Below are 15,582 nucleotides of genomic sequence, written 5' to 3'. Positions count from 1 at the left end.
TTGGTCTTTTTGAGACAGGGTCTCCCTGTAGCCCCAGCTGTCCTAGAACTCACTATGTAGACCAGGCTGGCCTTGAACTAACAGAGACCCGCCTGCCTCGGCAGGTGCTGGGATTAAAGGCATGTGCCACCACGCCCGGCAACTTTTGATCTTTTAAGACTTTGCTTTAAGTCCTCATGGTTCCTTGTTTAATCCTCCTCCCCCTCTCCTCCCCCTCTCCTCCCCCTCTCCTCCTCTTCCTTCTCTTCTCCTCTACCTCTTTAGGTCACAGCTGCTAAAGTGATAGTTTGATTAACTACTTCAGTGCAGTGCTGTAACATTTTTGTGTTTTTACCAGAAATATTTTGAAAATTTTCATAAAAGAAGAAACTAGTTTTCATGCTTTAATTTAGTAATAAGATTCAACATCATTAAAAAGTAATTAAGCATTTCTTTTAAACTAGTTCTAATGTGCTAGAGAGTGATTTCAGGGAATTAGAGAAGAGCTTTGGCATGGTTTAAGGTGTGGAGTGTCACTTCCTCCTGTAGGTTACTTCTCTTAGATACGAATTAACAGAGGTCCACTCAAAGACAATGTATGTGGGTGTAAAGTAGAGTAGGAAGGACCATTCAATTGAAACCTTGAATCCTCAGACACACCCTGGAGGGGGCATTTCTGTGGAGCACTAAATGCCTGTTCACAGAGTGCCAGTGACGATTTGGCATTTCACATTGATAGGAACATTTACTTGTTTCATGTAAAAATTGAATTTCCTTGTCCTTTTTCCTGCCGGAGGTTGAACCCATGGCCGCACATGTGCTCCACTATACTGTCAGTCTGTTATTAGTCCTTAAAAGAGTAATTTTTTCTTTTTTATTTTAAATATTCTATTATTTTTACTTTATGTGTGTGACTGTATTGCCTGTGTGTATGTAAGTGTGTCCGTGTTGTATAATGCCTGAGGAGGTCAGAAGAGGACTTTAGGTTCCCTAGAACTGGAGTTAAGGATGGTTGTTAGCTGCCATGGGGTGCTGTGAATCAAACCTGGGTCCTCTGTGAGAGTAGCCAGGGCTCTTAAACCCCTGACCCATCTCTCTGAAACAGGGAGAAAGAGGGTCCCCCAGAGGGTTCTTAGTCTCATTCATAAAAGAATTAAAGAATGGACCCAAACAGAAGCTTTATGACAATTTTGTTAGAATCTTAAAGAAAAATTCTCAGGGCAGGTGAACTGGCAATCTTGGCAGTTGCCTTGAGGAGGAGAATAATGGGGAAAGGAAAGAAAGCCATGAAGCTGTGCAGATTTAGAGCCTGCATGGAGGTCAGACATGTGGCTGACTGGCAGCCACATGGCTGGGAGAAGGAAGTAGAGAAATACAAGATGCTAGGGCAGTTCAAAGCATTGAAGAAAGCATGCTTAGAAAAGGGATATGAAGAAGAAAAGGAGAGATGATGCTTTTCCAAAGAATTCAGAAAAGTGGGCAGATTTACAGAGACCTACATGTCTGGCTGGTCCAGAAACTCTACTAGGAAGAGGGATGCCAGGCAGGAAAAAGTCCCTGTCTCATTAACACAGCAGGTATCCACCATCTATTTAGCATAACTTAAGGTGAACCTGCCTTCCTAGGGGTGGTCCTATAATCAGCAATTGACCAGTGAAACTGGAAAGGTGGGTATTCCAACAGACTAGAGATTTTATAGTCCTGACCAGTTAAATTTACGGGGCTATTTGCTACTCTAACATCTCCAGCCCCTAAAACAGCACTTTTCATACCGAGGCTATTTTCTCTTTGGTCATTCAGTAGTGGTGACACATACCTTTCATCCCAGCATTCAGGAAGCAGAGACAGGTAGAGCTGTGTGAGATCAAATCTAGCCTGGTCAACATACTGAGTTCCAGGCTACATACTGAGGCTACTTGGAGACCCTGTCTCAAAAAATAACCAAAAGAAATAAAAAAAGAAGTCTGTGGTCATCATCATTTTGGCTTGTAGTACTTGATTGTTGAACTAATTTAGTTCGATTTGGAGGTAATATACAGTTCAGTGGGCAAAACCATGAGCTTTGTCATATAAGCATGTATTCAAGTTCATCTTTATGCGGCTTTGGTTGGTCAAGGTCTGTTGCCAAGCCCCAATTCTTTAAAATGGAGGTCGTGTCTATGTTGGATGAGGTGCTAACCATTGAGGGATGAATGAGATGGTATATGGAAAATACCTGCTTAGGTACTGAGATACAGCACCCATACTAGGAAGGCAGTCCATAGCAAACAGAACACTATAGAAATTTGAGTCTTGTTCTCACAATTCTTATTGAGAATCAATCATGTAAAGAAAGTTTAAAAATTGCATAAATAATCCTGCCTAAGTGTGGTGTTACTACGCTAGTATTACAGTTACTTGAACCAAAAAGCTTGATTCAAGTTTTCAAGAGTGGGCCCAAACTCAGAGGACACTTGTTCCCCTAGAACCCTTTGTCTTCTGGAAGTGTGCTCGAGAGCTAGGTCTCACTTTTTGGGGGGAAATTTTTTTATTGAATTTTTGTGTATTTCATACAGAATACCCTAACTTTATACCTCTTCCCCAGTGGCACCCTCACATAGCACCCCCCTCCCCCCCCCGACTGGAGTTCATGCATTCTGATTCTGTCATTTGTGTTAAGGCCTATCAAATCAAGTTAGTGTTCCCAGATGTCCCTCAGTGCAGATTCATCCACTGAGGTCTAGTCAGCCTATCTATGGAGTCTCTCCCTTTAAGATCAGCTCTCCCTCACCCAGCAGTAATCAACTGCCATAGTTCTTTCTACACTTCTGTGCTGGGTTTTTGTCTGATTGAGTTTGCATGGGTCTTGTGCATTCACTTTTTTTTGCGTGTGTGTGTGTGTGTGTGTGTGTGTGTGTCTTTTTTGAGACGGTCTCCTTGTAGCCCCAGCTGTCCTGGAACTCACTATGTAGACCAGGCTGGCCTCCAACTCACAAAGATCCGCCTGCCCCTGCCTCCCAAGTGCTGGGATTAAAGGCGTGTGCCGCCTTTTTATCCCAACTGTTTTCTCCAGCCTCATTCAGGAAGTACAATTTTGGCTCCACCTTATTTTAACAGACCATCTTGTCTTTGCATCTCCAGTTCTAGGATCTCTCATTCACCCAAGTTAAGTTAAGGGTCCTTCCCAGTCCTCACTGAATGCAATGGAGATGGGTATGCTGTCTTTTTGGGTGGAGTACCAAACCTGAGGTTGCTAAGGAAACACCATAGTCACAAGATACAAGGTTCATTGACCTTGCTAAGGTTAATTAAAAGATATTAGTTTAGATTGTGTCCATTTTGTAAAAATCATGTCTATACCTGGGAAATTGTGTGGCTATAGTATAAAATTTATTTCTAACAGCTTTTAGCTGAATGTGGTGACTCACACCTGAGATCCCCTGAACTCAGGAAGCTGAGGCAGGAGGATTACTTTGAGTTTGAGAGCAGTCTTGGCTATAGTCTGAGTCAAAACAAAACAAGACAAGGCAAAACAGAAAACTAATATCCTGTGTGGTTTTTGTTCCAGTCTGGTGCTGATTTTTTAAAAGGAAGTTTATATGGTATTCTTTGATTAGTACACTTTAAAATGCTATTGTGCCCACTCTGCCTTTTAAAAACTTAAATTTATGTGCTAATGAATGAACTGTTTGGAAGGAAATCTGAGTTACTTGTAATGTTCCTAAGTATAATGCTTGACAGACAGATAATAGAAAATTTCCGTCTTTGCCCTGTTATGCATAGTAATTTAAGTTGGTGACAAAAATAGTGAAAACAACAGTCCTCACAAGCTTTACCGGGCCAGGAAAAACAAGGAAACGTTGGAGCAGCTCAGAGGGGCTGTCCTGGGAGAACTCAGCTTGCTTATTTCCTATATTTTGGTTGTGTCTTAACCTAGTAATTGTATTTCCAAAGAGTCGTTTCTTGGCTTTTCATTTTTGTTTGTTCCAATGCTAAAAGAGCATCAAGGTTGCGATTCTCTTTACCAGCCGTATGTCTCATTTGTCAGCCTTTCTATTTTCAGTATTTGCCGGCCGCTGGTTAATGTCATTTTGGACGGGGACTGCCAAAATTCATGAGCTGTACACGGCTGCTTGTGGCCTTTATGTTTGCTGGCTCACCATCAGGGCGGTGACGGTGCTGGTGGCCTGGATGCCTCAGGGACGCAGAGTGATTTTCCAGAAGGTTAAAGAGTGGTCTCTAATGGTAGGTTCTTGTGATAAGAGACTGTTCTTGCCTGGTGGTTGTGAATATTTTTCCAGATATGTCCCCTTCATTTTTTCATTGCGCCACTAGTTTTCAGGAGAGTATATTTTGTTTAATTAGAAGACTCTTCCTTTAAGATAGTCGCTTTTCATTTCACTTGAGAATCTCAGTTCTACATTTAAATACACTTGAGAGTTAAAAGAAAAATGTACTAAGTGCTAGGTGAAATATGATAAGTAGAAATTAGGAAATAGCTTTTGAAGATGGGAAAGTGTGGTAAGTAACGGATGTCATTTTCAAAACTGTACTCCACAAATGCACTCTTGGTAAAAGACACTGTCAGATCACTTTCTGAGTGTGTACCTGATGTCTGTGTGTGATGCAGGCTAGACTGGTAAGCATGCTTTATGTGGCTCTACCTATTTATTTCATAGTCAGCTATAACTTTGTACCTGAGTTTATCTTTTAATTTCCTTTGGAGTCCATCCATTTAATATTGGTGCTGAAAAATATTTTCTTAATATTTGGCAGCCTTATTTGCGCATATTTGTGTGGTTCCATGTGATGACTCAATATTACATGTATATTCAGTGTGTTCTAATCAAACTAGCATATTTCACATGTTTATGTATAGTTATTGTATAGTGATAAAATCCATCTCTATAGTGAGTTTTTTTTTTGTAGATTATGAGGGCTTTAATTGCTACTTAATCCATGAAATAATGAAATACTTAACTGTATTTAATATAAGAACCAGCTAATTTTGGACTTTATTAGCTGGTCCTTCATAGCATTACAAATGGCTATATAAGGAAGCCATTGTGGCCTCCACATGTACCATGTCTGGTTGTGTATAAGGACAGATTGCTCCCTGAGGCACCTTAAGAAGAGGTCGTCAGGAGCTGGAGAGATGACTGAGAAGTTAAGAGTACTAGCTGCCCTTGTAGAGGAACTGGCTTTGGTTCCCAGCACCTACATGGCAGCTAACAACCATCCATAACTCCAGTTCCAGGGAATCTGACACCCTCTTCTGACCTCTGTGGGCTTTGCACAACATGGTTGCACTTACATACATGCAGGCAGTACACTCATACACATAAAATAAAAATAATAAAACAGTTTAAAGAGGCCATCAGAACCAAGGCCACTTAAGAGACTGGCTTCACTACCGGTATTTTACTTTGTGTCAACTTTATTCTTACTTTGCTACTTAATCTGAATTCTAAAGGTGCACTGTTGAGTATACTAGCTATAGTGACCTGCTTACTGAACAGACAGGGAACATTTCTGTCATCATAGTACATTTTATTGGAACAGGCTATTCTAATGGGAGCCAGTTTGATTAGCTTGATTAATTACTTAATGAAGGTTAAGATGAACCATCAGTGTGTGGGCTTTCTGATCAGTTTATAAATCAGAACACAGACTAGGAACCTGGGCAAATCGGTGGGTTTTTGCAGACAGACAAGAGTCAAGTCTGAAAAGGAAATACTGAGAAAAAATAGCACAGCCACCTTGCCATCTTGTTAATTATTATAATGGTAAAATGAGAGTTTTGAAAGAAATCCCTTTTGTAGCAACAGCCCATGGTAAGTTTAGATTTTATTAATGGCTTGGACCTTATATTCATGTATTGAGGTAAGTTCACCTAATGCAGTTGGGGGAATGACTGTTTTTAAAGCTCTCATCTCCAAAGCATAAGAACCCAACTCCATCCCCAGGAACCCGTGTAAAAATGCTGGGTGTGGTGGTGTGCTCTTGTAATCCCAGCATTGAAGAGGCAGAGACAGGAGCCTTGGGGCTCACTGGCCAACCAGTCTTGCTTAATTGGTGAGCTCCAGTCCAGTGAGAGACCGAAGATCCCATTTGACTTGTCCTCTGGCCTCCACACCCATGTACTTCCACATAGGTGCACCGCCCCCCACACCCATGTGCACACATACATTGAAAAATTTTACTTAAACATACAATAACACAAAAATGCATGTAACTTGTTTAAAGTAATATAGTTGTACTGTTAGACATGAGTTGGAGGGGGAGGAAGCCCAAAAGTGGAGTAGAGCTTGTCTGAAAGTCAGAAAGACCCTCCTTGACACCGTGCCCTCGTTTCCCAATAGATAATGAAGACTTTGATCGTTGCTGTGCTGCTGGCCGGGGTCGTCCCGCTGCTTTTGGGGCTCCTGTTTGAGCTGGTTATTGTTGCTCCCCTGCGGGTTCCTTTGGATCAGACTCCTCTTTTTTATCCTTGGCAGGTAAGTGCATGTCTTTTCCTCATGATATTTTGCTAAGTATTTGGGGTCAGAAAAAATACTCATGATTAAGTGAGTTTATGCAGTTGGTTTAGGAAGACTCCTTAAAATTTTCTATTCTAGAAACCCTTGTAAAGTTGTTGAAATAATGCCCTTTATTCTTGCTTTTAAAGTTGAGGTCATATAAATTCCTTTTTTGGAATACTTTATCGATTATACTGCTGGTATTCGCTTAGTTTGATCCCTGGGACCCAATGTAGAAGGAGAGAACTGACTCCCATAAGTTGTCCTCTGACCTCCACATGCATGCCATGCATGGTTTGCATATGTCATGTCCCCCACCTCTCCTAAATAAATAAAAGTGCTTAAAATTTTTTCTTTTAGGGGGCTGGAGAGATGGCTCAGCAGTTAAGAACACTGTTTGTTCTTGCAGAAGACCCGGGTTTGAATTCCGGCACCCACATGGCAGCTAACAACTGCCTGTAACTCCAGTCCCAGGGGATCCGACAGCCTCTTCTGACCTCCATTGGCATTGCACGACATGAATGCACTTACCTACATGCAGGCAATACATGCATACACATAAAATAAAAATAATAATAAAACAAATTTCTTTTAAAGAAAAGAGGTAAGATTATGAGAGGCATTTCATGTGAGGCTAAGGTCTTTAGGGCTCTAAGTGAGGACTTCTCCTTCTAGATCTGACTTACCTTGTATGAGATGTCTTGGTTGGGGTGGGGAGGGTGAGGCAGTTATTGATGGAGAGACGTTGGAGACAGGTTGGAGGCAGGGGCACCATGAGGACCCTGGTCTCTGTGACACTGGGAACAGAACACAGTAGGGATTCTGATAATAGTTCAGCAATACCACAGTGCTCTCAGCTGAAGTCATGAGCATTTGAAAGAATTTCTTCAACCCAAACTTGGCTCCTCAGCATTATCGCGTAGTTAGCTCAACGAAAATCAAATTCGCTTATTGAGGTCCCCATTAATGTCAAGACTTTTCCATATTATCTTGGGAAAATAAGGAAGATTTCTAAAAGATACAAGAATATTTTATTCAACTTGAGCTTTTTTTAAAAGCAGTTTAAAAATATTTTATTTTTTATTTTTATTTTATGTGTTTGCATGTATTGCATGCATGTAGGTAAGTGTACCTGTGTCGTGCACCCCATGGAAGACAGAAGAGGCTGTCGGATCCCCTGGGACTGGAGTTATAGACAGTTGTTAGCTGTCATGTGGGTGCTGGAATCCGAACCCAGGTCTTCTGCAAGAACAGTCTATGTTCTTAACCACTGAGCCATCTCTCCAGCCCCATCAACTCAAGCTTTTATATACTGATCTTTTTATATATATATATATATATTCTGTATACACACACAACAAAGGTGTGTTAATCACTTTATTCCTCTAGGACTGGGCGCTGGGAGTCCTGCATGCCAAAATCATCGCAGCTATAACTCTGATGGGCCCTCAGTGGTGGCTGAAAACTGTGATTGAACAGGTAAGAAAAAGGTACTTTTCAGGATAGTCTGAAATGAGCCTTGGTCGTATTTGACTGATGGAAGTTTTAGTTTTCGTGTTTCTACTTTTCTCAGTTTTCTGTGTTTTCTTTAATGTGCACAGTGCTCTTATCGAGGTCAAGAAAACTTTTTTGAGTTAGTTCTTCCACTGTGTTCTGGGGGTTGAACTCAGGCGGTCAGGCTTGCATGGCAAGGTCTTTTACCACCAGAGCCATCTTGCCAGCCTTTGTTTTTTGTTTTTTGTTTTTTTAAAAGAGGAGGAAGTTTTTTGTTTTTTATTTTTTTTCCCCCTCATTTTATGGCAGTTAAGATAATTCTAAATTCCAGCTGATTTAATATTTTCAATAAAGAATAACAAAATTTTAAAAATATTTTTTATTTTGTATGTATAAGTGTATTGCCCACATGTGTGTAAATGGACCATGTTGTGCAGTCCCTGTGGTGATCAGAAGAGGGCATAGGAGTCCCCTGGAACTGGGGTTATAGACAGTTGTTAGCTGCCATGTGGGTGCTGGGAACTGAACCTAGGATTTTTGTAAGAACAGACAGTGCTTTTAACCACTAAGCTATCTCTCTAGCCCCAAGAATAACACAATTTTAGATAAATGATAAGCCAAAGAAAAAGGGTTTTGAAAGTACAGGCAGCCTATTGGGCAAAGGAAAAATGGAGTTAAAGGCTAGTTAGATGCTGTGTGTAGCTGCATGCCTGTATTCAGAGCACTTTGGATGTAAAAGCAGGAGGAGCTTGTCTTCCCAGTCATCCTTGGGTACATAACAGTTCAGGCCAGCTTAGGCTGCATAAGACTCTGTTCCAGAAAGCCTGGGGGTTATTTAGGTTCATTAGTGTCATTTGCTTTGACTGCCTCTAGGCCTAAAATTACTAAAGTTGTTTCTAACGATGAGCCTTCATCTTCCTAAGTAGGAGTTAGAAGAATGGGCTGCCTTCTGTGTACTGCTTCTGGTGGGGAGAGAAGAGGGTCTGAAGGTACCCTGTGAGTCCTGTCCCATGTGCACTTCTTCCCAGTTGCCTTCAGCTTAAATCACTACTGACCTCATGGATACCAAGGAGGTGCCTTCAGAGTGGCATACTCAGGTCTCCCACATTATCGTTAATTTTTATCAGTCATAACTCATCTGAAGCTTAATCAGTAAAGTACAATACCTAGAACCTTGTCCAACAAAGAGGCAAAAGTGATCATTGTGCTTTTTCCATTGCAGGAGTCTTGATCAAGCTTAGTGTTCTAGTTTGCCTTCATTGCTGTGACAAAACACCCTGGCCAGTACCAACTTGGGGAGGAAAGGGTTTATTTGTCTTACATCTCCTGGGTCACAGTTCATCATGAGGGAGCCCAAGGTAGGAACTCAGGGCAGGAACCTGGAGGCAGGAGCTGGAGCACAGGCCATGGAGAAGCACTGCTTACTGACTTGCTCCCCTGGTGCATGCTCAGCCTGCTTTCTTATATAACACAGGACCACCTGCCTAGGGGTGGCACTGCCCACAGTGGGCTGGGCCCTCCCACATCACGCAACAATCAAGAAAACACCCCACAGACATGACCACAGGCCAGTCCAGTGGAGGCAGTTCCCCCCATTTGAGGCTTCCTCAACCCAGGTGTGTCAAGTTGACGACTAAAGCTATCCAGCACACTTAGTATTCATATTTCTAAGATGATAGGAAGTTAGTATTTGTATCACTTACTTCAAAACCATGACCAAGGCCCCTTACAGAAAGGGCTTATTTGACTTATGATTCTCGAGGGAGAGTCCATAATGGTGGGGAGGCATGATGGCAGGAGGTGGCCAGAACAGACCACTCACATCTTTAATCAGGAGCAGGAAGAAGAGCAGGGAAACTGGAAACCTGTCAAGGCTTAAGAACTCTCAAAACCTGCTTCCAGTGGCATGCTTCCTCTGGCATGGCCACACCTCCTCAAGGTTCCATGACCCTCCCCAAACTGCCAGGAGCTGGGGACCAAGTGTTCAAATACTTGAAACCTGTGGGGGACACTCCATTGAAACTACCACAGCACTCAAAGTAATAAGTAAAAGCACGGGGGAGGTTGTGGGGATACAGTTGTTTAAGAATACTCTAATCAAATAGCATTTAAGACTCTTGCTGTATTAGGGAACCATCACATAATTTGACCAGCATGGTGCTAACCTTGAGATAAGTAGACTGCTTTTGTTCTCTGATGAGACTAGGAAGTATATTTCATTTCAGAAAGATTTCTGTCCAAAACAGCCTACATTCAAGATTGTACTACTTGTTTCTTTAATTGCTAGTTAGTTATCTAGACAGTGTACTCAAGGAGAGTTCAGGTCCTTTATACTTCCTTAGGACACTGCTAGATGAATAAGGTCCTACAGGTCTGTATCAGTTAAGATCCACCTCCTGTTGATGATATAGTAGTTCCCAGCCCAGCAGGCACAGCAGTCAGTGAAAGTCTTGTACCTGTTGAGTCTTAGAACCAAAAGTGGGGCTGGGGAACTGCTACGTGTTTGTGTGCATCTGCCGAGTATGGCTATTCAGAAGGCCACTAAGTGTGTGATTGGTTGGGTGCCCATAACCGCAGATCCCTCATGATAGAAGTGTGAGCCAGTCCTCTACAGTCTCCCAGTAAGACTCTGACTCTTGCAAAGAACTGTGGAGATTAGGGTTCATTTGTTACTGGGAACTAAGAAACACTATCAGTCTTCATAGTGTCGGACAGTCTGTTTCATTTATTTCAGAGTGAGGAGGAGGGAGGGTAATAGGAGAATTAAGATGGCTAGGACTGGCTAAGAAACACCGGAATGTCTGTGTATGGGCTGGCTTGTTGGAACCTTCAGAGGCATCAGCCTGTTTGTTATTTGGACCTTAGGATAATGGGATTGAGTTGTGCTGTACCTTGGCTTCTAAGAGGCTTATGTGCTGTGGGTGTGGCACAGGAGAAGAAAAAGAAAACAATGTCTGTCTTACCGCCCCTGCTTCCAACAGTATTTTTCCTTTTCAAAGTTTTCTCACTTCCATTGTTCTTTCTTCTGTAGTACTATCTAGTAGTACTATCATCTAGTAGTACTATCTAGTAGCATTGGAAATGGAAAAAGCTAGGAATTCTTGGATTCTAAAAAATACTGTAGGCTCAGTTGGTACAGTCTTGCTGTGCAAGTGTGAGACTTGAGTTGGAGCTCCAAAATCCACATAACAAAGCTGGGCCTGGTGACATGAACTTGTGATCCCCATTGCCGAACAGGCAAAGTTATGTGGATCCCTGGAGCTTGCTTGCCAGCTAGCCTAATCAGTGAGCACCAAACCAAAGAGAGACCCTCTCCAAACACAAGGTGGGCTGGGTGTGGTTGCTCACACCTTTACTCACAGGACAGAAGCTGAGGCAGGCAGATCTCTGTGAGATTGAAGCCATCTTGGTCTACTTCATCGAGTTCCAGTCCAGATGGGGCTATAGCAAGACCCTGTCTAGAAAGTTTTAAGAAAAAACCCAACTAACACACAAACCAGGTAGGTAGCACCTGAGGAGCAATACCCAGGGTTGACGTCTGGCCTCCTGTGTACATGCACACAGTTATTCATTTTAAAGTTTTTTCATGTTGTTTTTAACATAAAATACCATTTGAGGCTTTTGAAATATACTTTCTGTTTACATCTTGTTGCATCAAGATTAAAATGAACCCAAATTTGAGTAATAGTATAAAGCACTGTACATGGGAAGATACATTGAGGCCCCATAGTATTCAATTTTTACTGAGATTTTATCTGCTATTGTAAAGTACAAGATTAGTAGAAATTATAATTCTAGGTGATTGTCTTAGCATTTAGAGTTAATTGTGGATAGTATTTGATTTCCTTTACAAACCTTTGGGTAAGGCTGGGGCTGTAGCTCAGTTGTGCACTTTCCTAACACCCATGAAGTTCTAGGCTCAATTCCCAGTATAGCCAAAAAGAAAAAAACAAGAAAAGCGTCTTTGGGTATAGGGCTTGAGATTGTGCTTTAACTTTGCCTTACCCTGGGAAAAAGAACCAATTTGAACCTTTTGGGCTGACAGATTGAGTTCGTTGTGGCTTAGACTCCATTAACTGTAGAGGAATTTGTATTTCTATCTTGGTTCTAGCCATTTCCTCCACATTTTATTGACTTAATTATTAGTTGGTTTGTGTGGGGTAGTTTATGTGAACCTCAGTAGAGGTCAGAGGACAACTTTTGGGGAGTCAGTTCTCCCCTTCTACCGTGTGCATCCTGGGGATCAAACTCGTGTTGTTGGGCTTGGTGACAGGTGCCTCTACCTGCTGGGCCATCTTGCCTAGCCCCTTTCTCATCATTGCTCTCGCTGTTTCAGGTTTACGCAAATGGCATTCGGAATATTGACCTTCACTATATCATCCGTAAGCTGGCAGCTCCGGTTATCTCTGTGCTCCTGCTTTCCCTGTGTGTACCGTATGTCATAGCTTCTGGTGTTGTTCCGTTACTAGGTAGGTGATGCTGTTGTGGAGCTTTAAAAGAGCACTTTCATTACAATGTAAAGAAAAGTTAAGTGAAAGTAGTTGTTACCATTTTAATAGTTTGGAATCTCCTGTCACCATTTTTATATTATTTTGCTTATTAAGGTATATTATATTTTGCTCATAGTATTACTATTTGGGGGCCAGGTGTGATGGTGCATACCTGTAATCCCAGCATGCAGGTTGATCTCTGTGAGATCAAGGTCAGCCTGGTCTACATAAGCTGGGGCTATGGGGAGACCCTGTCTCAAAAAACAAAAGATTTTCAAACCTAAACCTCTTCATATGTATGTTATTAGAAATTACATTGTGAAGGGCATAAAGGTGCATGTTTATAATCCCAGCACTTGGGAGACTCAGGAGAATCTAAGTTTGAAGCTATCTTGGGCTGCAGGGTGAGATTTAGGTCCCCCTTTCCTGTACAGTAAGATCCTGTCTCAAAGGGAAAAATAATTGTTTTTGTGTGCAGTCCTTTGAGAAGTCTTTATTAAAAGGGGTAAAGGATAATAGTTGAAAATTTAAAGCACTGTTTAGCTCTATTTTGGTGCTTTACATAATTACTTTGTCTTCTTTTGAGTGTGTGGCTACATGGGAAAGCTGGAGGACAACTTTAGATATTGTTATTCAGGCATCATCTACCATATTTTGAGATGGGGCCTCTCATTGGCAGGGAGCTCACTAATGAGGCAAGGCTGGCTGACCAGTGAGCCCCTGGGGTCCTCTCCCCAGCACTGACAACAGCCTGTGCCCAGCTTTCTTTACATGGATTCTAGGATCAAACTCAGGTCCTTCCACAAGCACTTCACTGACTAACCCATCTCCCTACCCCTGTATATTATTCTTTGAAGAGCTTTTGAAGATGTGTTATCAACTTCATTTTAGAGCTGAGGAAACTGAGGTTCATAGGGATTGAGAGCATCTTCCCAGAATTGTAGCTGTTAAGGCAAGGAGGATTCACATGCAGCTGAAGTCCATGCTTGTGCTATAGCAGAGTGTTCATCCGATTGTAAAGCCTCCCCTATTTGAAGGAAGAGTTAAAGCTCATGAGCTAAAAGTTGAAAAGCAAATATCTGAGTATTGTAAACATGAATAGATGTTTCATTATACCAGTGTAGCCAGGCAGGCCTTGAACTTGCTAGCTGGCTGAGGATGACCGTGAGCTTCTGATCTTCCTGCCTCTATCTTCATAGTACTGGGATTATAGTTGTGCTCCACTATACTTGGTTTTATGTGGTGGTGCCAGGGATGGAACCCAGGGCTTTGTTCATGCCAACAAGTGTGAGTCTCTCCCTCCCCTTGTGGGCCATTGGCCACTGATCCACGAGAACAAAGGGAGCAGATGAACAGGGAATGATGAATGAACGGGGTCAGAACAGCCAGTGAACACAATGGAAAAGTCCTTCCAGGGAGTCAGATTCAGTGATACAGCTCCATTTATTCAGTGGGGATCAGGGGAAAATATAGTGTGGAGGCAGCAGCCAAAGCTTCAGCTGATAGGTGCTCATAGTATGCTTTATTTACATGTGGTAGGGGGATCCTATCATCTGGCTATAGGGCACTGCCTAATTATCATATAGAAAAAACCTGGGGGCAGTTTTATTGCTGGTAACTATGCCAAAGATCATGTTCCAAATAAGGTCAGGCATCCATGTTTGGAGGCACTTTCCAGATAAGTCAGGCAGGGAGCAGGAGGCCCCTGCTAAGAAAGGAGGGTTTTGTTTTATAATGGAAAAATGTCATCACAAGCTTCAAGAGCCAACTCACCTATCTCAGGAAAATCTAAAGTCTAATTATTGACCATGATCTGATTGGTAGTAATTTTAGCAATGGTGGTAATTTGTAAAGAAATTGTATGAAACAGGGAGCAAGCATCAAAATAGCACAGCATAATCAGGGGACTGTTGATATTGTAACATTCCCCCCTCTGAAGAGGTAACCCCAAAATCTTTTTGGGATAAGAGCTCCCAAATACTTTTAATGTTTTTGGCCTTTGGGACAGAGTACTTTGTTAAAAGGCCGAAGGATATTTTGACTTTTAGCCAAGAAAGAAACTGGCTACTTTTCTTTGGGGTCTTTTTGCCCTAACTGCCTAGCGAGTTCCTACCTCTTATTTTTATCACGCCACCCTCTGAAGGGGTTACCCAAAGTGCCAGTAGGGAATTGGGACACAGACCACTCTGGCTTCTTCCATGATGAACAGGGATGCAGGGTGAGGCAATTGGGATTATCCCTTCAGTGGGTCTATCTAAAAGACTCCCAAATTGCATAACTCTTAACTATAGGGAGAAAAGGAAGGTGCTTGACTGGTGCCTGGGAGATGTGAAGGAAAAGTAAAGGTAAGAGTAAGGCAAGAGTAGTTAGTATTACAATTTCTAGGCAGGGAACCAGAAAATGTCCAAATTAAAGTCCATTGGAATTTCTTGATGAGGGCTCCCAAAAGCATCCATCTAACAGGTTTCTCATCATTTTTCTTTTGTCTGCCAAGGCTGGACTGATGATTGATGAACTCAGGATTTGTTGTCAGGCACGTTGATAACTGTTGGAGTGGCTAGAATCAGCTCCCTCTTAAAATGGCCTCTAGATAGGGAGAGAAAACAAACTTAGCCATCGTTTTAGAACAATAGTGAGTTGTTTCCCTAAGCTGCAGGTGGGTACTACAGTATTGTAGACTAAGATTTAACGCCCTACACCGAAGTAGCACTGTCCTGTTAGGAACAAAATCACCAATGAGAAATAATTGTCTAAATAACATCTTATAAGAACTTAAGTCTAATGTCTGGAATGTGTAATCCCTTGACTTCTTAAAGAAATATACTGATGACTTTAATCTTTGGTTACACTCTCCCCTTGGGTGTTTAAGGTCATACAGTTGGCCCAAATAAACCAATTTATTATTACTTTTAAGGTCATATGAGGATCTGTTCCTCAGGGGTCACATGGGCTTTGCGAGGGGGCTGGCTCCTCAGGCTTTTCTTTACCAGTTCCATCTACGTGAAGATAAGCCAAGAGACCCTGCTTTACCTGGGTTTTGCTTGGAAGCATGGAGGAAATGTTTCCTCTGTGTTGATCCTCCTCTTTGTAGACTGGACACTAGTTCAGGTCCATCTTCTAGG

The 15,582-nt window shown here is 42.1% G+C and overlaps 1 protein-coding gene across 2 annotated transcripts in view; it reads left to right on the top strand.

Annotated features, from left to right (window-relative positions):
- Positions 1-15,582, top strand: part of March6 (membrane associated ring-CH-type finger 6) — a 74,931-nt gene that overhangs the window by 50,334 nt on the left and 9,015 nt on the right. Inside the window, exons 21-24 of one of the 2 annotated variants that reach the window (XM_008837637.2) lie at positions 4,022-4,203; positions 6,321-6,455; positions 7,866-7,955; positions 12,307-12,439. In XM_008837637.2, coding sequence (XP_008835859.1) covers positions 4,022-4,203; positions 6,321-6,455; positions 7,866-7,955; positions 12,307-12,439 — 540 coding nt within the window. Of the gene's footprint in view, positions 1-4,006; positions 4,204-6,320; positions 6,456-7,865; positions 7,956-12,306; positions 12,440-15,582 lie in introns of both variants that reach the window. The other variant, XM_008837635.2, reaches the window with a different exon arrangement.

The sequence above is a fragment of the Nannospalax galili genome, unplaced genomic scaffold (assembly GCF_000622305.1).
Source record: "Nannospalax galili isolate Female #2095 unplaced genomic scaffold, S.galili_v1.0 scaffold698, whole genome shotgun sequence".
NCBI classification, from domain to species: domain Eukaryota; kingdom Metazoa; phylum Chordata; class Mammalia; order Rodentia; family Spalacidae; genus Nannospalax; species Nannospalax galili.
The sequence above is the reverse complement of the archived record's forward strand: the minus strand, read 5'-3'. Positions and strand labels throughout refer to the sequence as shown.